This window comes from Pleuronectes platessa, chromosome 1, assembly GCF_947347685.1.
Source record: "Pleuronectes platessa chromosome 1, fPlePla1.1, whole genome shotgun sequence".
In the NCBI taxonomy this organism is placed as follows: Eukaryota; Metazoa; Chordata; class Actinopteri; order Pleuronectiformes; family Pleuronectidae; genus Pleuronectes; species Pleuronectes platessa.
The window spans coordinates 25,554,804-25,582,662 of NC_070626.1; the positions used below are offsets into that span (position 1 = coordinate 25,554,804).

Sequence of the window (27,859 nt, forward strand, 5' to 3'; positions counted from 1 at the left end):
ACACTGCGCCGGGAGACACACAATCATTTCACACACCGCACCGCCGCCTGGTTTTTCTCCTTAACGAGCGTTGAAGCTCAACACCTCATTCGCACAGTTTGAGATTTCTGCAAACCAACTGCTTTATGGGAGATTAAATTCTGATTGGCTTCCGGTTTAAGCCGTTTTAAAATCTCAGAGCGGTTCTAAAAAGACAAATGCAAATAAAACTTCAACAGACATCTGTGTTCAGGCCAGAAGAATTAAAAAGAAAGTTTAAAGAAAAGTCAAACTTTTAGTTCACACACAAAACGTGACGTGACGCGAGCGCAGCCAGGAAATCAGGTTAAAGTGACCGGAACAATCCGGATTCATGATCTGACATCATCGATTAATAACTAAATAAATGTGTTCGCCAGTTTGTACGAAGCGCCACAAAGTGGACGAGCCCCCCACACACACACACTCACTCACACACTCCCACAGACAGGAGAGAAGATCTTCCCCCAGATTATGACACAGTGCAGTGTTTTAACTTCATTGTTGCAGAAGAAGCGACGCCCCCTTTATCATGGAGCATAAATAATAATAATAATATAATTCAGGAGGTTTTCATAAAGATGAAAATTTGGCCGCGACACAAGATGGATAAACAGAATCAGTGAGAGAAGAGCTTCATCCGTTCAGACATGATATTAACATCCTGACTGATCTGATCACTAGGTGTCAGCTTTAAGTTCAGATCTCAGATCAGTCCTGGGCCACATATGAAGAACCAACTACTCACATCACGTCCTCTGACCTTCAACAGTCTCACAACAAATCAAACGTATGTCTACACTTCTCAGTGATGACGCACCACACAATCAACACAAACCATCACATAATTATTGATTCAAATCAAATCTTTCTTCACAGCAGAGCTGCACATTCATTAATTTAGCCCCTCCCTCCCTCCCTCCCTCCTCTCTCTCATATGTTAATTTGCATATAGAGCGTGGAAGTGATCACAGGAGGTGTTTTCATCTCAGGTGTGAACAAACCACCAGAACGTCCACTTGTGATCAGATCTGTGAGGACGGATGTTAACACCAGGTCTGAACAGGGCCAGTGTGTCTGTCTTTATGTGTGTGTATGTGTGTGTGTATGTGTGTTCTCAGCTGTCCCATTCTATACTCTGTGTGTCCTCTTCTCTGTCGTCCTCATCGGAGTCGGCTGCTACATTCTTCATCCTCATCATGGCGGCTTTGATGCTGCGCTCCAGCTCGTTGTCTCCGCTGCTCGGGGCCTCAGCACGTGAAGGATCCACCTGCAGCAGGACAAGAGGCCAGTTAATCCAGGTTTCACTCCTGTCACATGTTGGTGGCTCTCTGCCGTGTTCACCAAACAAAGTGTTTTAGCAGTAAACAAACATTGGTCAGTATGGGTCTGTTTGGTTTATCAGATTTGCTCTGGGCTGTGCTCCCTGTTCTCACCTTCTTCAGGGTGACGCCGTGTCGGATGGCCAACATCAGACTGTTCCTCGGGTCATCAGCAGAGGGCGCTGTCTTGCGATCAGGGACTTTTCGAAGCCGAGTCTGTCCACGCTGCAGTGAGGCCAACACTTCATCCATTGTTCCTGTAGTAAAACAACAGATAACGAGAAAAGACACTTGAGGTGCGATGGAAGTGAATTGACTTTTGACGTCACTGCTGATGCAGCCTGCACAGAGGACTCTCCTTGTTCTCACTGGTGATGAATCTCTATTTATTTTTAACAACAAGCTTCATCCATTTCACAAAAGCTCAGAAACATGAAGTCATGTTGGATGTTTGTGTCTCTGGAGCCGAGTGTGTGCATCAGCAGGACAGACACTGAGGTAAAGTTGGGAATTTAGGACAGAACACTACGTGTACAGAAACACACACACACTCTTCCCTGTAGTCTGACGAAATTCTCCACCATCTGTATTTTAAATTGACATCATCAATGTTTTATGTACAAACACATTTGACTCTCACCTATGTTTTGCTTGAGCGTGTTCCTTGCTGGGAAAGGCGGCTCCTCGTTTTCGCTGAGAGGCTTCGGTGTGTCCTCAGGGGAAGCCTGGGCTGGAGGAGGGAAGGCAGGGGGCAGTGGTGGGGGAGGTGGAGGAGGTGGCGGGGGCGGAGGCGCAGTAGGGATATTTGTTGACGGAGGCGGCGGTGCACAGTAGATTTGGACGGGGACGTCTTTCGGCTGCCGTTTCTTGGAGGCTCTACTGCGTCTGGGCTCAGGGCCGACAGAGAGGGAGGGAAACTCAGATGAGGGGCCGAGGCTGATGATGGACAGCGGCTGGGAGGGACAGGGGACGAGGTCTGAAGGAGACATCCTGGAGTGAGGAGTTTTCAGGATGTACTGGCCATGTCGCTTCTGGAAGAAAATGGTGACAGAGCAGAGAAAGTGGTTGTAGAGACGGTCGGATGTTTTAAACAGGTCTCACAGTCACTTGAGATTAAACTGAAGTGACAGAGGCCACGTGCACAAAGAACATTAAAAACCATGATGCTGAAGAGACAGTAAATCCTCCTGAGCTGCTCCACTGGGAAGTTTTAAAACAAGAAACTAGTGGGTTGATCATCTGACTTCAATATCCTTCAGTTTCTTAGAAAGACGAACATGACAGAGTCAACCTGACCGGACTCTTTCAGCAAAATGATATGACTGAAGTCTTTAACATCTAAATTTGAGGAATCCTTTCTCAAAACCGTAGGTATCTAATATCAATCCATGTTTTAAAGATAGTTGGTGCCCACAAAAAATAAAAAGAGCATCTCTGAGAAAATAAACAGAGCCTCCAGATCAGACTCCCTTCAAAGAGCTAAACAGAAATTCTAAATATGTGTAAATAAATATATAAGTATGAATTATATCTTTAATAATGAGGTGAACTGTCCTGGTGTAAATCAGGAGCCTCTGGGGTAAAAAAGAGGAGAAGCTGCAGGGGGGGGGGGGGGTTGAGAAGATGAGAGAGCTTTACCTGTCTGAAGGATCGTAATCTGCTCAGAGTCTTCTCTCGCTCCTGGTCCACCCACGTCTTCCTCCTGTCCTCCTCCTCTTTCTTCTTCTCTCGTTTCTGCAGACAACAGAGGGAGACAGTGAGAGGTGCTGGAGAGAAAAGACCAGACACTGTTTCTTTTGCGGCTTTTTGCGGCAGCGTCTCTGTGACGTACCAGACGGACATGATGATGCTGGTTGAAGACTTCGGAGCTCTGCTTGGCCGCGTGATGCTTCTGCCCTTGGGCATCCATGCACTGATCCTAAAACACACAGGAAGAAGAACATACTTAATATTCATATATAAAAGGGAATTCGAATTTAGAAGGTGTTCCCACGTCCTTCACAGTTGAGTTGTTTTTAATTTACAGTAAGAGTTTTCATCTTTTTTGCAGCATTGTTGAATAACCGGGCCTGTGACTCTTGCTCCCTGTGGATTACTGGATGGGATTGCAGGAGTTTTTAATCAGGAAATTCTTCTGAGTTTTTTTAATCAAACAAATGAGCAGCCAGGAGAGGGAGCAGACAACTATCAAATATTCTTAAATTACTCTACAGGCTAAAAAATATAACCATGTTGATATCTTAAGAAAAAAAGAAATCTGAAATTTGAGCAGAGAGCAGATAAAGAGTAGGAAAAAAAAGCCCCATATTTTTTAATTGACATTTCCCATTATTTCCTGTCTGCTTCTCACAGATCGATACGTTTGCCCTTGAAAAGCAGCAAAATGTCACTAAAAATCTATTTTAATGGAGAGAATGTCTGCTTAAAAGAGAGTGAATGTCAGCGCTGCCTGTCCCCACCTTCTTGTTGCGGAGGTAAGCTCGCCGGGCGCAGATGTGGCCTCTCTTGGCCTCCAGGGTCTGTAGGCGTCTTTTGAGGGGAGTGGCAGCGGGAGGGTCTGATTGGTGGATCCCCGTGTGGACCAAGCTCTGCAGCTCCTCTGGATCCTCACACACGTCGTAGTAAACCACCTCCTCCTTCAGCTCTGAAACACAAATGCAGTCAAGTAACTCTGAAAGCTCCTCACCGGGTACACGTACAAGTAAACTGTGTTTTTATGTTCATGAAATATGGAACACCTACACTCATGTGCCAGACAACCAAGCAAAGGAGTTGTGGCACAACAACAAAACAGAAGACGGCACTCATTATGTTGTGTTTTCGTTTGTTTGATTGTCAACAGGATGAGTAAAAAACTACTGAACGGTTTTCCACAGAACTTTGTAGCAGGATGGGACACAGGACAAGAAAGAAGCCACTAAGACTTGGCTCAGATCTGGATAAGCAGCCGGATCAAGGGATTTTCTTTCCCCTTTCCTAAACATTGCAAGATAAGATGTATTTTTAGATTTAGAGGGAAGAATGTATAAATCTTAATGGGAATATAAATAAATTCAATTATTTCCTGTTGTTGCTTAAAAACTTACTTCCCGAAATAACATCTCAACAAGGAAACGTGTGTCTTTAATCAAGTGTTTACAGGAAATCAGGTAGACACATAGATTTCTGCAATGCAAACCTGGGATTGTGAAAGCAGGTTTCTAAGATACAAAGCTTACTGGAAGGTAGGAAGGTATTGGATCTAAATTGCACAAACTCCTAAATATCAGTCCCCTAAAGATGCCTGATTGCTTCATCAAGATGCAAAATTGTGCAAAAACAAAGGCAACACAACCTCTTGGGTTGAAGTAATCAAGTTTGAAATATGCCACAAAGTCCTCCTTTCATTCACATCTCTTTCTTCTTCCTTTTCTGGTAGAGGGCACTTTCCTGCTTTCAGTCTGGGAAATAAACCCGACACACACACAGCATCTACACACTACACAACGCAAACATCACATGTCCCAGAAGGAGCAATTAGAGAAATATATACAGGAACAAAATATTTCCCCAAAGTAAAACCCATGACCAGAAAAACAAAAGCCCCTGAACATGATGTGATCCGACACATCACCACTGTAATGAATCTGTGTAACTTCGAATCATGTCACTGGGTCAGAGAGGTGCTGATTCAGCTCTGCTGCACTGAGGCATTATTCTGCAAGATGTGTTTAGTATTTCTGCTTAACTGAAGTTAACGGTCACAAACTTATAGAGATAAACACACACAGGCATTTATAAAGGAGCAGTCCACCAAATAAAAAATTCAACACACTTCCTGGAGACAGTTGCAGGGTCATGGAAGTGGAGATGTGTGTGAGAGGTGAAGGAGAGAGATGCATGTCGACTAATTTCAACAGGAAATGACTGTACTTTGGTCCAGAAATAAATAATCCACCTGAATCATAACTAGTAATGTATAGATTTAGTCATTTACACTTTGAGGATATCATTATCATAATGGGACATCTAAGGGAACATCCATAAATTAAATTATTTATTTTTTAAGTGCTATTATCATATTTATCATATCACTTAGATTCACGGTGCAATATTCATATGATCTATATTATTTAAATCAAAAAGCTCTATATCAGTCAATGATCTTTAAATACATTTACATTTAAAGTGTTTTTAAGTGAATCACACAAAGACGTTGTCGTCTTTAAAAGAGATTAAAACTACTCTACAGGTGTAATGTTTCAAACTTCTCCCTCCCACTGTTCAGCAGTGAGCTACATGTGTTACCTCTGATCTGCCGTCGCACTGTGTCTATCTGAGCCATCAGCAGCTGCTCCTCATTCTTTAGGATCTCAAACTTGGTGTCATACAGCTCTAGTTGAGTTTCGTAGAACTGCAGCTCCAGCTGGTCCACGCTGTCCGGCTGCTGGCCATCGTCAGACGCAGACCTGGAGTCAGCTCTGTGCTCTCTGCCAGACAGGCTGCTCAGCTGCAACACAACAACAGAAAAATATCAAGTTACAGGTGGAAGTCTTTAATGTACATACTGTGAATACCCATTTACCATCATTAAAACGTCATATGTTTTGATTTAGCTTCTGGTTTCCATTCCTTGCTTCTGCCAGGGGGCTCATGTTTTCACCACTGTTTGTTTGTTTGATAGATTGTTTGTTTGTCAGCAAGATAACAAGAGAGATTTTCAAGGATTTTGGTGGAATACTATTTTGGCGTGGAATTTTGTTACACTTTGCGAGAGGTGTGTGTGTTTTGACTGATTTCCCAGAGAATAATTCATGGATCTTGATGACAAAAATCTGACATTTGGAGCAGAGTCAAATAAATATCCAGATCTGGCAGATTTAAATGTGAGATATAAATTACCTTTAAATAATCTCTGGTTTCAGTTACATCATCAGTTGAAAAAAAAAGAGCAAAATCAGAGAAATATAAAGCAGAGGCTCTGTGATTGAAACTTTATCTCAAGCCAGTTTTATCTCTGCATGTTGATTCTCACACTGATGGAATGAGCAACAGCTACTTATAAAGTAGGCATTAATGTTTAATATGTAATTAATGAGCTGCGACACTCAAAGCATGTGTTATGACCTTTAATGCTTTGAGTTGGGTCAATAGTAACACCCACACTGTTTGAAGATGACTCAAGAGCTGCAGTGATTGGATTCCTTGGGGATTATTCATGTATGCAGCTCATTTCAAACATACATCATCACACACAGTAAACATAAAGGCTGTGACCTCTGCAGGCGCTAAACACTGCTACCGAGTTCTGCAGCTACAGGAATCTGAGTCGGTGTAGTTTACTGATCTCATCATAAACACTCGGTAGACGTCAGTGAGCTGCACATGTTGATTTCACGCTGGTAGATTCCGCCAGCATCCTGAAACCTGATTCTTTAAGACGCTTAATCAGATGAATAATGCAGCCACGTGGAGGTGAAGGTGCTGAGGGTGTTCTCTTTCTTCACAGCACTACACCCTACGACAGTGAGTACATTCACTACAGCTTCCCCAAAACACTGTGATCCCGACATTAGAAGTGTATACACCCCTGTAGTCACAGATATGTATATGACTGGCAAATTCTGAGTACAGACACACTCACTTATTCATGCATGCAGGTTTGGGGGGTGTATCAAGGGGATTCTGTGTTTTAGGAGAGAGGCTTTATAAATAGATCAAAAGGCTCCAGAAGCGAGAGATTCACATCAGGCTGGAATACCAAGTGAGCGACACACTGGGGCAAGTGCACACGTCAGACTTACAATCACTACAGGAGCAGCGTTGCCACTGGAAATAAAGACCTGAATGACAACTAAAGCCTGGAACAGCCACAACTAAGTCCAACACAACGGTCTGGAGTGCGATGACTAAACAACAGAACCACGGGAGAAACTCATGTTGAAGAAAAGGAAAACGAAACTGTAAGACACGCACCCTTTCTCTGATGCCGTCCTTCTTGCGGTTGAGGCACATCTCTGCGGCTCTCATGTGCTGCAGCGTTTCTTTGGCAAAGAGGAAGCGTAGTTTCTCCAGTCGGGGAACCGCGGACGCCCAGGCAGCGGCTCCAAAACGAGACTTGTCCTCCTGCATCTGCTTTAACATCCCTGCACATGAGTGGACACAAGGGTCAGACAGGTAGGTTGGCGACAGACAGAAGCACAGTCTGTAGGTTACTACTAGTTAAATTTAAGAGCCTTGTAAGATCAGTTTAATTTTAAATTGAAGGTGTAGGCTAAGTACAACACATATTGGAGCCACAGTTACTTACACTTCCCCATAATTGAAGATAAATTGAAGAAGCATAAGAGAGAATAACCCTCGAAGTAGTTAATTGTCTTATAAACCACAGGCAGTGGCAATCGGTATCTTTAGTCTTCTACAGACAATCATTAATTTATTAAGAATTTAGGGTCATTTTAATATAAATAAGGGAAGAAAAATGTTCTACTGGGTAAAAAAAGGGGATAAGAATGTACATTTTGTTCTGACTTTTTACAAACATGAATATTAGATCACATTCATCATTAACATTTTATCTCTCTGCAGCTGTAATGCAACCCTCCATCACATTTGGTTCCTCCTGTGCTCCGAGGAATAACACAAAGAAAGGCATTCATTAATTCATCCAAACACACAAATAAGAAAAGTAAACCCCTTGTACCAGCCAGCGCCTTTGAAGTCTGTGCAAAGTAGGTGACAGTGATGTCCTGGATCGAGGCAACAGCGTCTTCTGCTTTCGTCCTCCACTCCTCCGCCTCCGTCTCCAGAGCTGCAATTCTCTTAGGACCCAAGTCCTCAAACTCCAAAGTCTTCTGCCAGGAGCAAATATGTGGACGACTTTACACTCGGTGGTTTAATGCAAACTTCTTACAGATAGTTGGCCCACATACACAGAAACCAATGCACACGTGTTTTAAACATTGATGCACGTCTCCATCGATATTAGTCATCGTCTTTTCTCATGAATGTTTCAAATGTTTTTGTTGACGATTTCTGTTCAACCTGGAATCTACTGCTCTTCTGTGAGTCCTGGGAGAGAGAATCTCAAATTTGATTTCATTTAACTCATTATAACTTGATGAACTATAAAACTGTATCAATCACTCAGCCACCATGTGAGTGTGTGTATGATTTGTTTCTAGCTGCAGAGACCTTTGAATGGTGATTTACTGATCTATCTATCTCTAGTGTAGTCATCAGTTATGGGGATTTCTCTTTGCAGGCAGTCAGATCTATAGCTCCGTTCTTTTCCGAGAGCTATTCAGAAGCCACTCATTATTCTGTTTTTTGGGGGAAGGAGGTTACTCGATTTATGTGTGAAATTATCACACATATCTTATATGATAGAGTGAGATTTAGTTGAAAATCCAACTTGCACATGGCACTTATTTCTATTTGCATGTGTGGACTAGGTTTAACAGAACTAAATTAGTGAGTAATTATGAGTAATTATATCAATTAACTGCCCTTTGGCACGGCGGTGGCAAATATGTATTTGCATAAGTTATTAGTGCCTGATTACTCAGGATTTAGATTTCAAAACAACTTAATTTATCACATCCCACAAAGAAGCGTGAATTGAAGACTGTATTTACCAGGATCTCCATCTTGTAGAGGCAGGCCAGCTCTCTCATGTCCCTGAAAGGCTGCAGCAGGTAATGAAAGAAGGTGGTGGCCACAGTGACCAGGTCCCGGTAGGCCGCGTCCTCTTCCTCATAGATGTCGAGCAGAGCCACCATTCTGTCGGCGCTGCCGTGACTCTGCAGCAGCTGTGAAAATGAAAAACACCATTACCTCGGTTCACTCTGAGCTCACAGCCTCAAGCCTTTCTCTCTGCAGGAGATGATCTTTTTATATCTCAGAGGAATCGGAAGATACATTTTGCACTGAATTGTTTTTCATAACAATAACAGCAGATAAAATGACAATCGATACCTTCCAGAAGCAGGTGGGCTGACGGATGACTGGTGAGGCCAGAGGTTTGTGTTTCAATACAACTTAATACTGGAATCATTTCTCCGACACTACCATTTTAAATTTGGGGTGTGAAGCCCTTGCACACCTCAGACGCTGTGTGCAGCTTGTGCACTGAGTAAAGGGTGCTTTGGGTTTACTTGAGTAACAAGAAAACCAAGGGCAGGAAGAAAGGTCTCTGATGAAAAGCAACTAATATCAGTGCTGGTCGTGGTGTTACAACATCTAGAGCAAAGTTGGAGACTGAGAGCATCCTCTCAAACACCTCCTCACTCAACCATTGTTTACTTAGTTTAACTTTCTTGATAACTTTGATTGTGGTATTTGAATATATATAGACACACACAGCAGTTAAGCAGAATTAACCAAATACTGATGTTTGACATCGAGTCACAACAAAACAAATACAAAAAAAGGGGTTTGTCCCGAAGAAAGAAGGATAACGGGTTCAAAAACTGAACCTGATCACACACAGGCACATATCTAATTCTATTCAATCTCCTTTTGATAACTAGTGTTCACTTCAGTTCAACGAGCCACTTTATCAACCTCTCATCGTGAGCACGAGTTGAGCACGAGTTTGCTGTGTCATGGTTAAGTCTGGTTTCACATTTGTAACGCCACTGTGTGGTGCTACTCCTGCACGGCAACTTTCAAAAGCTCACAGAGATTTCACAAGCTTTAATAAATCTAATAAATCCCTCTGCTTTTGATAAGGTGAAATCGTTCAAGATGCTATACATTTAGCCTGACATAGACATATCAGTATCTTTGTTTGTTTTCTGATATGCATATAATCTATATAGCTCAGGCACGTGGTTATTGGTTTACTGTTTTTCCCCGATTATCAAAATTTGCAACGTGACCGACCAGACCTGATTATTTCAAAATGTAAATCTCAATCGTCTAAACCTCGGCCCAGGCTCGGTATCGACACTCTAGTATAATGTCGATATCGATCAGGGTATAACAAGTATTTCAAGAGATTTACTTGTATACATGTACTCAGTCAACTTCCCCCCACTGGAAACTATTGTTGTCATATTTGATATGAATGAGGGTTAAGGACAGAGGATGTGGCACATGTACAGATGGTTGAGCCCTAGGAGGCAAACTATGACTAGTTCTATAACTATAACTATAACATTAACTGTGATTAGATTTGATAAACACTGAACACACTCCTCTGTATGATGCAGTATGACAACACAAGAACAAACGTGATGTGGGTTAATAGAGGGTAACTGATTGAGCAGTTGTGTGTCTGTATACAAACACACGTGACCCCTGCATGTGTGTCCTCCAGCTGTGAAGCCTCTGTGGCCCACTGACCTGTCGCACTTGACCTTTGACCCGGGACATCTCCTCCTGCATCGTCTTCCTCTTGAACTCCTGCATGTTTTCGAAGTACTCGTCCACGTCCTTCTCGTCCTGGGTGAACAGAGTGTCGAGGACTATTTTCCGGCCGCAGATGTCGATGGCGGCGCTGAAATACTTCTCCAGCTTCCGACACGGGCTGTCGAAGTCCCGGCCGTCGTCCTCCTCCTCCTCGGCCCCGGACCTCCTCCGGCTGCTGAGGAGAAGCAGGTCCCAGATGTTGCCCTCCTCGAAGTCGGCCAGGTCCGGGAAGCAGGCGGCCAGGACGTCCGCCACGCAGGTGAAGTGCTGGTGGATGTGCCGGAGGTCGCTGACGGAGAAGAGTCCGGCCCAGCTCACCTCATGGTCCCCGGACACCGGGACTCTCCGCCGCTGCCGCTGTAAGGTCCGGTTGTGACAGGTGACGGCGAACTTGGACTCGATGACGCTCCACTGGACGATGAAGCCCAGTTTGAAGGTCTCCGTCTCCTCGAAGATGTTGCTCCGGACGGCCACCCAGCCCTCCAGGCTGTCCGGCCGCTCGCACTCCGCGTTATTCATCTTAAAATCGGTTGTTTTTCACCTCGGCCTCTGAGAAGCTGTTGTTTACACCGTCCGCCATTTGTGTGACGCCGGCTGCCTTCAGGGACCGGAGGAGACATCCGGATATTCCCGAGAAACGAAACATAAAACCACTAGAACTGAGGTTAAACTGCAATTTAAACGACATTTAATGAAAGTAAAATGTTATATAGGTTTTCAATACTCAACCAGTATCTTTACTTCAGTTTTTAACTAACATTACACTTGCTCGTACTCCTGCTCTTTTATATTTGTTGTTATCACTTTCTTTCTTTTCTGTTTTTAAAGCATTTTCTTATTTAATGATATGTCTTTCCTTCTTTATTTCCTTTTCATTTAAAGGTCATTTTAACATGTTCTTATGTCACTTAAAGTCTGTTCTCTCATATGAATTACATTTTAACATGATTTAATTTGTATCTCTATTGTATTAAAAGCACTTTCAGGTGCATTACTCGAATAGGTGCTCTACAAATAAAGTTTATTATTATTATGTTATTGTTGTTATTATAATTTAAGTGGTTGAAAGTTAATCCAGTGTGTGATCAATCTCTGTAGATTAAAGTAGCCTGGGCTTTATGTGTTGTTTTTTATGTCCTGTTTTCAAACGTGATGTGTTCTTATTAAATGTCGACAAACGGCCAGTCTTCATTTACACTGATGTAGGTAGTGAACGAGCAAATACGTAGATAATCCCCGTTCAAAAGAGTTTGAATTACCGAAAGGGGAATTTACGAGGTATTGCGAAGGCATCACGATGGCAGTGTGTTGAACTTTAACCTTTGAATCAGTCACATGTTCGGGGCTTTCCAGCTCCTAATAGTGAAGTAATCAACAAACAGACTTTTTTCATTCATTTAATTTACTTTAATTTATTTTTTTAAACAATTGTATCAAAACAAAACAAAAACCTCTCACTGGTGCAACGTTTTACTGAATAACTGATAATTCCCTGTGTGAATGTTTGACATTCCTGTGACAGTAATCTGAGTCCCTTCTATTTCTGTCTGGTTGAGGGCTGAACTGCTCCGAGCAGCTGGACAGTCATGGTTGTTCACAACAGACTGGAGCGGTGAGCTGTTCAGGTAAATCCGCTTGTGTTGCATTGAATGAAGAATGTAGGTTTAGAGAAGAAATCAAGCTGTTGTTTTAAATATCTGCTGCAGTTGTTTTCACAATATTCTGATTGGATGGTTTTATATTTAAAGGATTAAATGAGTTGTAAACCTCTGTAGTCCCACAGTCCTTCTCCTAATGGACCTGTGTGAGATCAGAGGAGGCCGACTGGATGTGATCACAGAGGAGGCTGAGCACCAGGAGCTGTTGAGCCGCGGGCCGAGCACCATGGATCCCCACAGTGGGGCATCAGACAGAGGAAGGAGGGCGAACATCTCCACCTTCCAGAGGTTCTCCGTCGACACAGACGACTCCCTTCGGTTCGAGCCCTGTGAGGACAGTCCTTCTACCACTGGGGCGGAAGACGGACTCGATGAAGATGATGATGATGATGATGTGTTTAAGGAGGGAGAAACCGAGGTAGGGACAGAGACACTGATTTGGCCTTTTAATGAATGAATCTGGCCATTTCCTTAATTTATCTGACTTCTGTCAAACCAAAACACTGAGGAGAGGTAATTCAGGTGCAACATCTAACCTCACCCCTAGATGTCACTAAACTCTACACACTGAACCTTTAAGAACTGTGGACAAACACATGCTGAGAAATGGTTTGTGTTACTGGCTTGAGTGTAAAAGAGAGAGAAAAGTAGAGGTGTGACTTTGAGTTGTTTTCAGACAGAGATCGTCACGACCAGGAATCAGTTGCAGGGGAAGGTTGTGGAGATGGAGAACTTCGCAGGTCATCTGGAGGAAATCTTTCTCACTGTGGAGGTAACAAGTTTAACGTCCTTTTTGATTATTCTATTGGTGCATGATCATTTTGGAGCACTTACTTTGTTTGATTCAACTCAAAGACAGATTAAAGACGTCAGATCTTATTTTTGTTACTTGACCCAAAGGATCAAACACATCAGTTTCATTCTCCTTGATCTCTCGCCCCCTCTTCTGCTTTATACATAAAAATTGTCCAAATCGATCCACTTAGTCTCTCTGATCATATGAATGTGTGTACAGGAGAGCTTTGGCCGTAAGGAGCAGCACTTGGAGCAGCACTACAACGATGTGCTGCTGACCTTGTCTCAGCGATATGACGAGCGGGCGGCTGGACTGGAGGAGGAGAAGAAGAGCAAGCTGGAGGCTCTGTACAGGCAGCTGCTCACTTGTGGCCGAGCGCTGGACGCCTCCAAGGAGCTCATTGAGGCAGCCCAGGAGGTGCACCGCAGCCGGGACAAAAGGCTTTTTCTCCAGGTGTGTGTGTATGTGTGTGTGTGTGAGTGTGTGTGTGTTTGTGTGTGTGTGTGTGTTTTTACTTCATAACTTCCTGTTTAAGGTTAGGGATAAGTTTTGGTTAAACTGTTTATAATGAATGGAAGTGAATTACAGTTGCATACATGATGATAAATGGCTCCAGTCAAGGTTTCTTTTTTAATTAGTGATTATGGAAATGAAATATTGATGACTATCCACTAAGATAAGATAGGATCAGTTAATCCTTTATTAATCACACTATGGGGAAATATGCGGCAGCGAAGGGGAAAAGTGAAAATAGAAACTCAGTCAATATAATGAACAAGTTCATGTACACACTATAGAACATTACATATACAACGTAAACAGTATATATCGTGAGTTAAATGAGTGGAGATCGTGTGTGAGGTGCATTTATTGAATCTGTTGTTCAGTTGCGTTATTTTCACCTTTGTTGACAGACAGTCATGCCCACCATGAAAAGGTAATGTGATGCTGCTCAGTGAGTATTTCACATGGTGTGACACTGCAGACTCAGCATTATTGATACAGGCTAATATCATATCTTTAAGAAGCACAAAATGCATTATAGTTGGAGGGTGTTTTTTCGCCTGTAACCTCAGACTAATGTTGTGTAATTACACACATTTTAAGTGTGAAAGTGAAGTCTTCGCTTTGCAAAGTCAGTTTGACATAAACTTGCTAGCTTCTTGACAAATCTCTGTTTCCATGACAACTGAGCAGGTTCCACTTACAGCGGAAGATTACAAAATGTGTCTGAAAGCTCAAAGCAAAAGTTAATAAGTGGATCTTGAGCATTTGAGCTGAGTGCGAGCATCATTCCACGACACAAGCTTCTCTGCAACTTAGTTCAATGTTGTTTCTTGATCCTTGACCAGAATGGAGGAGTTTGCCAAAGACGAGGTTGACCTCACGTTGTCGACACGTCTCGAGTTCGACACGCCGATCGCCGACCTGGCAGACGTGAAAACCATGATGGACTCCATCAATGTGGTTCCAGGTCTGAATTACAAAGAGAAGAAGTTCAGTTTTATTATGGATACCTGCACAGTGGCCTCTGACACATTGAGCTCTCGGACACATTGGACAGTCTGTGTTAACAACATAGAGGAATCTGTGGTGGTCTGCACAGGGACCACTGAGCACCAGTGTCAATTATCTGAGTGTAGAGATGAGACGATGTTGATTAGGCCCCAACAATTTAAACATCAACACTAAGACCCAGGTGAGGATAGGAGATAGGACAGGACCGACCAGAGTCCAGATCACTGCTGGTGTTGGAGTAAAGAAAATGGGGAAAGCAAAAGTGACGCTGGCGATTAAACAAGAAGAAACAGCACAAATTCCTCTTTAGATAAATAATGGAGGGGAAAAGTTCTGTTGGAGCTTTTCTGTAAGCTTATTTAAGTGTATTACATCATTATTAACTATTAACTGTTTTCATCAAGATCCATGAATTATTACATGAAAATGTAAAAAGAAGCTGCAATTTCAAGGATTTGCTAATTTGTTCAGATCTCATCATTTCATGGAAATCAATTGAGCTTTTGTGAGTAAAGTAAATAAAAAAATCCCTTTTTTGAGTCACATAATCGAAAGTCTCATCCTCTCACCCCTCATCTTTAAAAATTCCCGTATTTGCACGAGTTGAATCAGTTCTTTCTTGACCTCTGTTCCATTTATACTGTCAAGTTTCGTGGAAATCCAATAGTTTGTTGCGTAATCCTGTTCATCAAAAAATAACCAAACACAAACCAGTGGACGGGGTGAAGAGTTGAGCTGCTTGGCTGAGGTAACACAAACACAGACGTGTCAGCGTTGAGCTCCAACTATAGAACGAGATGTAACAAACTGCTCCTCCACTCTCCTCCTACAGCTGCTTAACAATGTGTCCAATGTGCAAACAGCTCCATCCGCCCCGGTGATCAACCCCCAGCTGCCCGGCTCCGCCACCCAGACGTCTCTGCGCGTCTGCTGGAGCCTGTTCTCCGACGACACGGTGGAGTACTACGAGCTATACTACAGACCGGTGCTGGAGGACACACCGGCAGACAGCACCTGTGCACCACACGGTACAACACGTGACTGACACGCCTGCAGATTGAACATTTACACCATCTACTGCTGGAAAGGGAACCTCGTTGATGTGCCCTATGAGACAAATTGTGAATATGGGCTATACAAATTGTGATGGAAATCTGGAGATACAAGAGGCTGGAAACAACAAAGTTATCCACGTGTATTTAATAAGGGGCTTTCTGCAGGAAGGATCAACACACCGAGAGTCCTGAGGATTTCAGAGTGAAGATGGAGAACAGACAAATACAAGGGTCTTATAGGAGGACAAGGAAGTTTGCCTTAGCCAGTTCAGACTGGTTCTGTAGGGTAGTTTAAGACAGGAACTAAAGCACAGTAACAAATGATTTACATACATTTGAATTGGGTTCCTTGGAAAGTCATAAGTAATGGAAAGGTCAAACAGGTATATAGAAAGGTCAGTCAGGTTTCAGGTCATGGACATTTGAGGTCATGGAGTCTTGGACAGGTCTGCAAAAAGTTACTCTTCAACTACTCTTAGTTAATTTTTCAAATACAAGATACAATTTGATTGATTGATTGATTGATGTGGGAATCTGATGGAATGATTGATTAGTAACAGTCCCGATGAAATCTGTGCTTCCCTCCCAGTGAGCAAAGTGAAGGTGAAGGAGACTCACTGCACTGTGACTGGTCTGCTGCCCGATGCCCAGTACGAGCTGTGGGTGACGGCGACCAACACCACAGGCATCAGCCCGGCCAGCGAGAAGGCCTTATACATGACAGGTAATAGATGACCCCCCCCCCCCACACACACACACACACAAACACACACACCTCTACATGAACCTGTGACAGCTGAAATAAATGCTCTGTTATCCGCACGTCACCTCACACCCTCTTCACATGTATTTCTCTCCATTCTCTAAACACCCCGGCCTCACGTGATTGATGGTGTTGAGAATAAAGTCTGAATCCTCACTGCCCCATAGTGCCGTCTCCTCCAGTGATCAAGCAGAGGGAGTGCAGCAGCTGCCCGGAGGCGGCCATGCTCCGCTGGGAGTCAGGGAACACCAACCCTGTGGACTCCTACACCGTGGAGCTCAGTGAGATGGGGGCTGACGGCACAGAGAGCGGCGTCTCCGAGTAAGAACCTTTGATTCCACACAGAAACAAAACCTCCAGATTGAATTGTTCTTTCGCTGACGTGAAAGCTCCAGTGGAGACGCAGATGAGTCTCACAGGACAGTGACGTTATTAGTCCCTCGCTGTCCTTTTCAAAGTGCGTTTGTGCTTCGGTGCGTCCATGAACAAAAGCCTGTGTCAGTGAATTGCTTGGGATTTTTGAAGCCCCGTGGTTTTTAAGAGCTGCTGAATCAAGACACACTCTGTCCCAGAAAGAATCTATTCTTAGCTCCGGCTCCTGCAGCACTTTGGGCCTCAGCTCAGACTCTGTCCTAACGTTTGGGGTCATGGAGTCATTCCACAGAAGAGTCAAACCATTTATTTGAAAAGATCTGTACATGTGTTTTGCATGGAGGAATTTAATTTTGTATTAGTCCATGGTGTAAATGTGATAAAGGGCCTTTGGTTGTCATTATTGTGCATTTCAAGTGTTTAAAAAAGGAAGTGATGTCAGTCCCTGGTCTTGCTGGCTACCCCCTGCAGGTCGATAGTGGCTGTGCCCACCTGTCAGTGTCTGATCCAGCTGCAGGCAGGACGCGGTTACCTCATCTCTGTGCGAGCGGTCAACATCGGCGGCCCCAGCGACAGGAGTGACGTCATCACCGTATCCACAACAGGTGAGAGGCAACGTGGATCAGCCTGGTCATGGTGGATTTGGTCAAATAAGTTCTCATATCACTTGCTCAAGACAGAAGCAAGTAATAGTCCCGCATTTAACATGTAAATAGTGCTTCATATGCAGAGGCTTGTCTTATCCTGCAGCTGTCGCAGGTTCGATTCCCTCCCGCCACTTTGCTGCACGTCTTCCCCACTCTCTCGGCCCAGTTCATGTCGTGCTGTCAGGATATTACCTAAAAATGTTTATATATACATGAAGATATATAAATAGTAAAAAGTAGTATCTAATTCTTACAATGATCTATTTCCTGGGCAGGTACATTCTTCCGTCTCCTGGAAGACACTGCTCACCCCTGCCTGTCCCTCTCTGAGGACGGCTTCACCATGTTCTATGGAGACGAGGAACTCCCCATTGGTTCCATGGCCTTAGACGACAGAACCTTCACCAGGTAAATGGGAATTGTTGAGATCTCCTTTTGATTTAATGATAAAACAGCCTGTGTGTGACATCATGATGTGTGTGTGTGGGCAGGTGTGTGGCTGTGCTGGGAGATCTGATTCCAGTAAGAGGGAGACACTACTGGGAGGTCGAGGTGGACTATGGGACGGAGTTCCGGATCGGAGTTGCATACGAGGACACAGATAGGAGCTCGTACCTCGGAGCCAACAACACGTCCTGGTGCATGAGACACATCGTCACTCCGTCCAGGTAACAGCTCAACATCTGTGGACGTTGTTTCATACTTTATGAATCAAGTCTTTTGTGTTTTTCATTAATCAGTTATAAAAGTGCAGTTTGTACATTTCTTTCTTTGAATCCCTTTTTATTTGTGGAAAACACAAGGATTAAATGTGTTCCCACAAACCAACATCACTTCAAACCCATGACATTTTTCCGTAATATTGTTTTATGGTCAATTTCATTTGTCAAGAGTTTGTGGAAAAGGGAAATTAGAACCGCAATACTTTTCTCCATAATGGATTTCTTGAAAGAATAAAAGATACATTACAGAAAATACTTTTTGCAATAATATTCCACATTAAATGGCATTAACAGTTTGTCGAGAACTAAACGTGTATTAAGTTCAAAACACTATTTCAACAATTGTTTATTCTCATTTGTTTTGCTGAGAAAGACAAACTGGGAAGTGGCTGTTTCACAGAACTGCATAAACCCCGTAGGTGCAGGGTTCTCAGTCAAACTGAATTAGCTGAGTGACGCTCTCAGAGACGACTTCACAGAAACTGGGCCAAGACGGTATTTTTAGCCTGAAGAAAATTATTCCTTTCCTCCATATAAAAAACTAAGCCCCTCTGAGGCTGACACGCCCAGAGTTAAGAATACTATCTTAAGTGTTGCTATGACAACTCGTCTTGGAAAAAACAGGACATATGAATCGTTGTTTATTAAATCATGTTGAGAAGCCGATCAAACAAGCCCTGATCGTCCTGACCCATCTTCTTTCCCCTTTAGGCACAAATATGAGTTTCTGCACAACGGCTGGAGTCCTGACCTGAGGATCACAGTGAACCCAGAGCGGATAGGGGTGGCGCTGGACTACGAGACAGGGACTCTGTCCTTTTTCAACGTGGCTCTGGAACAACACCTACACACCTTCAACTGTCACTTCCAAACTTATGTCCAGCCTTGTTTTAGCCTGGACAACCCAGGAGCTCTCACCGTCCACAACAGCATAGAGGCTCCCCAGTACATGTTCGTCTGACACCAGCCATCTTAGCTAGACTCATGATGAAATAAAAGCAAGTGGAATAACTGGTGATATATTTGCAAATAAAATTGTGAGATCCCCAATAAAGAAAAGCCGACAAGTCATTAAATGTTTTTCTTCATCTGCAGTAGAAATGGTGTGTGATCCAGAATAAGGGGTTTTCAGTTGTTTTTATTATAATATTCCATGGGAACAGGCAAACACCATTTTCCAAGATAAGAAAAAGTCTCACTGAATTTTACAATATGTTCTTATATCATCAATAACTCTGCAGCAGACCAAGTGTCCAAAGGAGGAAATAAGGAGCTGGTTTAGTAAGATGCAATGGAAAATAAAAAAAGTGTTAAGAGAAAATAAAGTTTAATATTTAAAAAGGAAAAATCCACCATGAATAGTTCCACTGTTGGCTTCTGATGATGTGCTTCTCTGGACCCATTTGTTTAACTGAGGTGGAGAAAACATCAAGACAGGAACACAAAGGGGATTTGTATTCTCTAAAAGCACATCCTCAAGCTCCTACACAACATTCAGCCACAATGTGTTTAATGTGGGCCATTTGTCATGTGGCCACAAACAAAATGCACAAATAACAGCGTTGTAGTTTACAGGGCATCTATATTTACATTTGCTATGTAGGTGGATATTTAAAAACACCTTTTGGCTAAAACAGGTTCACACCAAGTGTGTGAGGGATCAAAGAGGCATTCAGAGAAGCTAGGAGAAAACAAATTTAACAAAATGTGCACAAAGGAAAAACAGGACAAGAACCTTACGAGTCCAGGAAAGCAGCAAACATCAGAGGCTGTTGCCAATTCGAAGACAAGTGTTTTTTTTTAAGTATCTTCAAACTGCATACAAGTAATTTAAAAGTGAACTGGAATAGTACATAATCATCTATTGATGAATAACATGCCGGTCTGTTTTCATCCATCCACGATCACCATCAATCAGGGTGAGGCACTCTGTTCCTTTATTTGAAAATGTTTGTGTTCACTTTTCAATGTGTAGGATTGTACTCAGTGTCTTTCTTTGCAAGTCGGGTCCATTATCATCAGGCACACATTTTCAGCTGAAGCCATAAATTCATCGGTCAACGTTTGAAAGGGTAGAAGTGAGTTTTCTATAAGTGAAGGGAAATTCGTGAGAAAGTGCGCCTACAACACCAAGTGAGGGAGAGAGTTACTTATTGTCGTCATCACAACCTTAACGATTATTATTTTGGTGATTGTGTCATGCATCTGTGATGAATCATCTCAGAATTTGCCAAAGACTCCTGATCGCTGCCATATTAGCAGCATTAACCTCACGAAGCGTCTCCATTGATGTCTGTGGACAAAGTCACACCATACATTGCAAACAAGTGGGGTTTAATACTTTAGAGAGAAGAATGAACAACCGTTATCTGCTTGGAAGAAAATAACTTATTTTACCAAGAGAAAAAAAAAAAGCAAACCCCCAATATGTTGTAAAGTCAGTAAACCATGAAAATATACTGTGTACTCTTAAAAACAGTGCATGATAACACAAAGGTGGATTTTTCCTTTAATGGGTCTGGGTTTGAGAACTGCAGAGACATACTGACTGTAGAGTTTGTCTAAGAGTATCCTGGACCGTGGGGATGGGGCAGGGTAAGGGTTAGGAGTTATTGCTCTTACTGCTGTGTGTCCTCTCCTCCTCTTCATCAGAGGAGTCTCCTCCATAGGGCACAAGCCCAGACGCATCCACTTTTGACTTCTTCTCGCACACATCCTCTTGAACACCTGTAGGGGCACAATAAAAAAGAGAGAGAAGAGTAGAAGGGAGACATGGGAGAGACACAGGGAGGCAAAGAGGGGGAGAGACAGAGCAATGGAACAAAAAGGAAACCATTGAGGAGCCCCATGTTAGCGGTGGTTTTTGAGTTCGTTTGATCCACAGCCAGGGGAGAGAAGATATCAAATCAAACGGCAGCACAGCACACATCCAAAACAGGCAGGTCCGGGGACACATGTTGAGAGAGAAAATAAGGGAAAGACAAAAAACATATACAAGAAGACAGTGTTAGAGGGTTCCACCAGCGGAGAGATTCACACAGGTCTCCCACTCCTCCCCCATCCTCCACATGGGGGGGAGATACCATTTCATGCAACAGACACCAGTAATAAGGCTCAAAATATAAGAACAAACAAATGCATACCCATCGGTGCGGTGTTGCCGGGCAGAGGGGCTTGATGGTCCGTCTCTCTCGGCCTTTTGCGTTCAACGGGGGCAGGAGCCACAAAGAGCGGTGGTGGCGGCGGCATCAGAATTCTGAAGAGAGAAGAATGTCAGAAAGAAAACGACACAAGATCTGTGAAGAACATACAAAAGGAAATGAGAACTATTAACAGACCTTTCTACAGCTTTTTCCTCTCGAGCACTGGAGGCAGGAAGTGCAGGCTTCTGAGCAGGACCCTCTACAGGGCGGCTGGTTGGCTGAAAAGTAAACTTTTAACTTTAGCATTTGAAAACTCCAGTTTCAAACCCTTGTATGCTTCCAATTATTTGAAAGGCTGGGTTATATTTAGTTTATTTTCCATTTACCTTATCAAAAACATATTCTCAACATTGTTCGCTACGTGAAACCTGTTTGAACTGTAGTCAATGTCCTCTTGAATGTGTGGGGACTTTAAAACTGAAGAAATGAACCAGTTTGAACCAATGTTCCTTTTACTCCATTTAAACTCGGTTTCTGTTTGGAGTCCCAAAATAAGTAGGAGCCAAATAACGAATAACTCTCAAACTACATAATCTAGATACTTTTAGTGTGGTGGAGCTTGTATTAATTAATGTATTTGGGACTTTTAAAGACAACGGTTATGTTGCAAGCAAGTTAATTATAAAAAGATAAATGAAGATAATTTTGGGCTAAACCATCAAAAATGTGTCTTCTCAGAGACAGGACTTTTTTGGTTTTTTTGAGTGTTGATGTTTTGAATTTCCAAATAGTCAGCCTTGTATCTTGTTTCAGACTGACAGCTTAATCCATGCCTGTGGTCCCAAAAAAAGAATACACTGCTCCGGCTTGTTAAATATGCTTTTGCATTATGGACAGTCATTTGATGGTATGACCTTTATGTAATTTGTGACTAAACTACTCTAAAATAAGTTAGGAAGAGAAAATGCATGTATGACAAACTGATAACCTTCAGTCAGGTGTGCGAGTGTTACTATTCAGCGTACCTGCTCCTCCTCAGCTGCCTCATGGAACTGACGTTTGGGACTTTCCGAGTCAGGCGGTGTCTTTAAAGGTTCTTCGGGCTCCACGGTCTCACTGCTGCCAGGATCCTGAAGTAGATCAAATCCAACAAATACATACACTGATGCTGCAGGGTTGTAAAAAAACTGCAACTACTCAAAAGCCTTGTACTGTATGGAGTACTTTATAATCAACGAGGTAGAAACCTTAAACAACCCGTTTTATGAACCATGTGATATTTGTGCACAGATTTAAACTGCTCTCTATAGTACGCGTGGCAGCTTTAATCAATTACCTGGACGAGATAGGGATGTGGTTTCCTAGGACACACCGGATACTGAACCATTGCCTGAGAAGATGGAGGGTTTGTCGACATGTTAGAATGACTTGGTGGACCATTTGCATTACTCCAATAACCACGGTCTCCTGGATACGCTGAATAGCCACCAGCATACCCATTTGCTGGGTAGTTATACCAGGACCCTTGGCTAGAGTAATTGCTATTAGGTGGATATCCATGTGCTGGGTATGCTGAAATGAAAGTACAGAATGTGGCGTTAACAGCATGTACGCTCGATAACAGGGTGTTCTGAATAATTTGACCAACTATTTCAGCCTATCGTTGAGCCACTATTGACGTCAAAGTAGGGCTGGGCGATATTTGTATAACGATATTTTCTCCTCTAACTGTAAAAATGTGATATTCATAATCAAAAGTCCCCAGGAAGTGGCTAAGCTAGCGGACGTTTAAGCTTGTAACATGCTGTAGATGACTTGTTGCAAGTCAATTAATGTCGGCATTGAGCATCTGTGGATCATAGAGGGAACTCTGTTTGCACTGTTCTTCAACAAAGTCACTGACCGGTTGCTTCACGTACTCGCACACACACTTCTACTCTCGCTGGACTGATCATCGCTCATGTTCATTTGTAAACGGATGTGTTCAGTTCAGCATTCAAAGAATATGAACAAACTGTCAATCACCCTCTCTGATTGCTTGTCAACTCGCTGGGGCTTGTCTGATCTGAGAGGGGCGTGAGAAGAGAAACTCAAAGAGAATTTCATGCTTCTTAAAACATTCACTTGAAAATGTAAACTCAATGGTCGCGGTAGTCATTTTATACATAGCACGTGGTAAAAGTCGTGATACATAGAGTATATTTGATATATCGCCCACCCCTACGTCAAAGTTTTAATCACCACAGGAAGAATGCATTCTGTTAGTACCTGGTTAATTGGGCACCGTGTTGGAATTTGCCTGTTCAGATACAGTGTGTGACAGAATACTCACGTTGTGTTGAGCCTGTGGCCGTGTACACCGACACCATTCGGTTATGGTCGTCTCTCACCTGAGGGGAAAACCAAAACCATTTTAAATACCTGGATGAAATCCAAAAAGGCTTAGTGAAACATCTTAAAGTATTGGTGTGGGTAGGTGCAGAGCACGCAAAACCTATCTCTGAAGATCAGGTGGTTCACGCTACCATTTTCTTTTGGAGGTGGGTATCAGTGAAAACTATACACTTCAACAGCTTCACTTTCTTTCACCTCCCATTAGACTTTGCTTAAATGCCAATCAACTCCACTACTTTATTTATGATGACAGTTATCATAAACTTACAGTTTCCAGCAGACTTTCAGTGAGTTTCTTGGCTGCGTCCAATCCAGTTGCATTTGGGTGACTGTAAAACAAGTTATATTTGATGAAATACATTCAGCAAAGGTCACAGAGACCAACAAGCTTGAGACTTTAGGTTACTCCTTCAACTCACCCATGATTCAAAACATTTTCTGCAATGAATGTCATAAGGATATTCACAAAATATTGAATTCATGGCAGTTGCTATCTTTTTTTTGGGCTCTATTCCGTATACGGTTCAGTTTGGCCCTGTGAGCAAAGTCTTATTATGTTTGTGATTTAAACAGGTTTTCTAAGCCTCACCAACTGCTCGATTCAAATGGTTGAAATTTATACTGAACATCTAAAAAATAACTGGATTAATTTACAATTATACATTTCCCCCTGAAGAAGGAAAATTGGATTATCAAAACTTAGATCTTAACTAGTTTTAAAGTATCATAACAAGGAACTTGACACATTTGCAAAAGGAGCATTTAAAATGTACAAACCTGATGTAAACATAAAGAGGCTCAAAAGACTCTCGTTTAGATGCTTGTTCAATGTAGCCAGATCCTTTTCCCCTAAGGAAGACTCGAGCCCCCGTCTCTGTCTGGATGTGACTCAGGTAAGAACCTCCCGGACCTTCCACCTTTTCATTCACATTAAATGAAGGCAACGTCTGGTCCAGACCAACAAAGATCTTTGTATGCACAAAACTCTGACGATAAGAAAAAAAGTTTTTATTTACTAACAGATCCGGCATGTTTTTGAACTAACATCTAACTATGGTTAGTTAGTAAAACAGATTTGTGAGCAGATGCAGTTATCCAAGGATTTTCACTATAGACCAGGGATGTTCTATCTACTATTTAATGTGGGAGGTGGGTATCAGTGATGGCAACATGGTCTTCACTCGCCTCACTTTCTTTACCTCCACTTGTAAACTCTAATTTGAGAGCAATGAGGAAATCACCCACTCAAAGAAATTCCCATTTATAGGGCCGGCCCACAATTCTGTGTAGGAGCTTTCACCTACCCCGGAATATGGAGCTGAAGGCCGATGTCCTGGCACTGAGTTGGCGTTTGGCATCCGTGGTGAAGAGATAACAGGCCGAGGGGGCTGAGGGTAGAGTGTGAGCGCAGGCATTACCGGCACCGTTCGTCCTCCTGATGCTGCTGATGCTCTCAAGAGGTCCTCTGAGATGATCTCCTTTATCCTTATCACAGCCTCTGATTTTAAGAAAACTCAACTCAGATGTCTGATACATAAATATGAACAATGACAGATTCTGCATATTTAACATTAAAAAAAACTACGCCACTTACTATTAACGTTATCTTGGGTCCTTCCCTGGACATGCAAATACAAGGGTCTGTGTCTAAAAGAAAGCAAATCAGAAAATACATTTATTTCCATTAAAATTGTAACACTTACAATGTGGTCCCATACGATCATGTATTTTATTTGATGACATTGCACTTCTAGTAAATTGTTTGGAATTTATTGGCAAGAAAGTAAGCTACAACACATTCTTGTATAGATATAACTAGTCCAAACAATAAAAACACATTTATTTACAACATGTCTCTAGTTTATTATGTAGTGATGTGACACTTAAATTATGGATAACTACTTTTGCAAGGACAAGATCATGTCTTAATACATACCCTACTCCATGTCCCTTTTCAGTATCACTCATGAAATGGCCTTTTGTTGAAACGACTGCTCCACTACACTTCCGGATCTGAAAAGGGTGATAGAAACAATAAGCAATTTTCTAAAGTAAAGTGGTGTTTTAAATGCTACACTGCCATGTTCATTTCTCACTTACCTCCTCTTGTGTTTTGCCTTTAGTAAGAAGGTCCCGACAATTTATCGGTACATCATTTATGTCGACTTCTGTGACTACCATCTCTTCTGTGGTGGACGACACAGGCACTTTTCTTGACATCTAAACATGTGAAATTATGGAGAGACTGTAAGTACTCTAATCAATGCATAACCAAGACCTATGCCGTTATCTGTAACACATGTTCAAATCTTGGGCACCTTTGCAAGTAATGGAGGAGGAGTCAGAAGCTTTCCTTTTGCCATTAACATGGCATTTATCTTTGCAGCCATGGCTGCAGCCATCTCCACCCCTCCCTGAGGCGCAGGGTTTTCTCCCGTTTGTTGGGAAAGTGTCGTAGTTGATCCAGCGGTGCTGACGACTCCAGAAAATGAGTCTGGGTGGGCTGCATTTTCACTGCTTCTCACGTCTACACTCTGTTTAGGTACTGTCGTCTGATCCCATCTACTTAGGCACCTGAAAATAAAACATTTCACATGAGCACATTACACAAATTTGATTTACTAACAGATCCTGAACATTTTTGAACTAACATTTAATACGGTTAGCTAGTAGTAAAACAGATTTGTGAGCAGATGCAGTTATCCAAGGCTTTTCACTATAGACCAGGGATGTTCTATCTGCTATTTAATGTGGGAGGTGGGTATCAGTGATGGCAACATGGTCTTCACTCGCCTCACATTCTTTACCTCCACTTGTTAACTCTAATGCAATTATTACATTTAGTACACTCAACATCTATGAGTTTAGTATCTTGCCAAGGACAATTCGGCATGCAGATGGGAGAGAGGGGGAATTGAACCCCGAACCCTCTGTTTGGCAAACGACCACTTTACCCTCTAGGCCACACTGCCTAATTATTAACCCTGTAGAACTGATATTCAACATGAGACCCCACTATATGCATGTTACTTTGAGTAATTATTTCATGTGGGAATGTTTCAAATCCTGATAATAGTGCTTTACATGTGCTAACTTGTATCCCTGGTGAATATGCAACTACCCACCAATCGATTTGAGAGCAATGATGAAATCACCAGCTCAATAAGTTAAAGACAACGGACCAGGCCTTCAGATGATTAGTTGAATCTTACTGAAAACTTAAGACAACTTTCTCATGTCTTAAGTTTCCTGAGTAACAACTGAAGCACTAAACTGTCGTGACAATGAGGGGCCACAGATGTCACGTGTTGAGCTAGTTTTACACGCTGATGTCCCCAAACAAGAAACATTTGAGGAAACAGTCAACAGCTGAAGCAACGACACTGCTCACGTTGTGTAGATGTTTTACTAAACAGTGCGCCACGTTACATGGGAATCACATGTACACGCTGTAGTTTGAAATTATTTAATTCATGTCTTAACATCTATAACAAAGACAACCATCGGGGTTGTTCCCCTCAAAATCAGGGATAACTGATTATTTCTTCTTAGCTAAGCGAGCTAGCTTTTTCAGATAGCTGCCGCACAACACTTAAGCTAAGGTAGCTAGCCTAGCAAGTTACAATCTAGCTTGAGACTTTCCTGTTTACGGCATTTTGGGGTTAATCATATGTTGTTAAGTGTCGGGTTATTCTGATGACACAACCAGATTACACAACTGTTGTTGACTTTGAAGTGCATAAATCACAACACGCGGGCTAACATATTTATTAGAAGGCCGCGGCAGTGTATGCTAGCTGATGCTATAGCTCCACTGAGGCTAGCATTAGCTCAGCCGGCCCGTGTAAGCAGCAGTCGCGTTACCGGGCTAAAGTGATAACAGACAAAAGTAAAAGGACACTTACGGTGTTTGACCAGTCATTCCCGAAGACATAGCACCACTCCAGCGGGTCTGCAGGGACATACAAAACCGTTTCTAGTGGAGTTGACGGTGGTGGACGACGGCCGCCATAAGTCTGCTGCTCTCCGGCGACTTCTTGTGACGAGTTGTCGCGGTG

The 27,859-nt window shown here is 42.7% G+C and overlaps 3 protein-coding genes and 1 long non-coding RNA gene across 4 annotated transcripts; 2 read left to right on the plus strand and 2 right to left on the minus strand.

Moving 5' to 3' along the window:
- Positions 1-959: 959 nt before the first annotated feature.
- Positions 960-11,319, minus strand: LOC128449569 (WASP homolog-associated protein with actin, membranes and microtubules). Its single transcript, XM_053432853.1, has 11 exons — positions 10,668-11,319; positions 8,957-9,130; positions 8,023-8,173; positions 7,296-7,465; positions 5,628-5,829; positions 3,800-3,984; positions 3,172-3,258; positions 2,979-3,074; positions 1,981-2,371; positions 1,455-1,597; positions 960-1,288 (listed from the first exon to the last, which is right to left on the minus strand). Exons 1-11 carry the CDS (start codon positions 11,250-11,252, stop codon positions 1,136-1,138), a joined length of 2,337 nt encoding a protein of 778 aa, XP_053288828.1. The 5' UTR covers positions 11,253-11,319; the 3' UTR covers positions 960-1,135.
- Positions 991-4,408, plus strand: LOC128449831 (uncharacterized). Its single transcript, XR_008339920.1, has 2 exons — positions 991-1,341; positions 1,464-4,408. It is a non-coding gene; the product is annotated as an uncharacterized LOC128449831 (long non-coding RNA).
- On the plus strand, positions 11,067-19,551 carry LOC128449746 (fibronectin type III and SPRY domain-containing protein 2). The gene is made up of 13 exons (XM_053433077.1): positions 11,067-12,358; positions 12,509-12,809; positions 13,068-13,163; positions 13,407-13,640; positions 14,102-14,124; positions 14,540-14,661; positions 15,569-15,733; positions 16,350-16,484; positions 16,691-16,844; positions 17,367-17,500; positions 17,818-17,950; positions 18,034-18,210; positions 18,976-19,551. The coding sequence occupies exons 2-13, from the start codon at positions 12,528-12,530 to the stop codon at positions 19,223-19,225; spliced, it is 1,905 nt and encodes a 634-aa protein (XP_053289052.1). The 5' UTR covers positions 11,067-12,358; positions 12,509-12,527; the 3' UTR covers positions 19,226-19,551.
- Positions 19,383-27,859, minus strand: LOC128449657 (KH homology domain-containing protein 4). Its single transcript, XM_053432965.1, has 14 exons — positions 27,707-27,859; positions 26,120-26,375; positions 25,902-26,021; positions 25,738-25,814; positions 25,396-25,448; positions 25,106-25,299; positions 24,579-24,787; positions 24,070-24,130; positions 23,740-23,797; positions 22,744-22,979; positions 22,433-22,537; positions 21,603-21,685; positions 21,408-21,520; positions 19,383-20,991 (listed from the first exon to the last, which is right to left on the minus strand). The coding sequence occupies exons 1-14, from the start codon at positions 27,763-27,765 to the stop codon at positions 20,867-20,869; spliced, it is 1,749 nt and encodes a 582-aa protein (XP_053288940.1). The 5' UTR covers positions 27,766-27,859; the 3' UTR covers positions 19,383-20,866.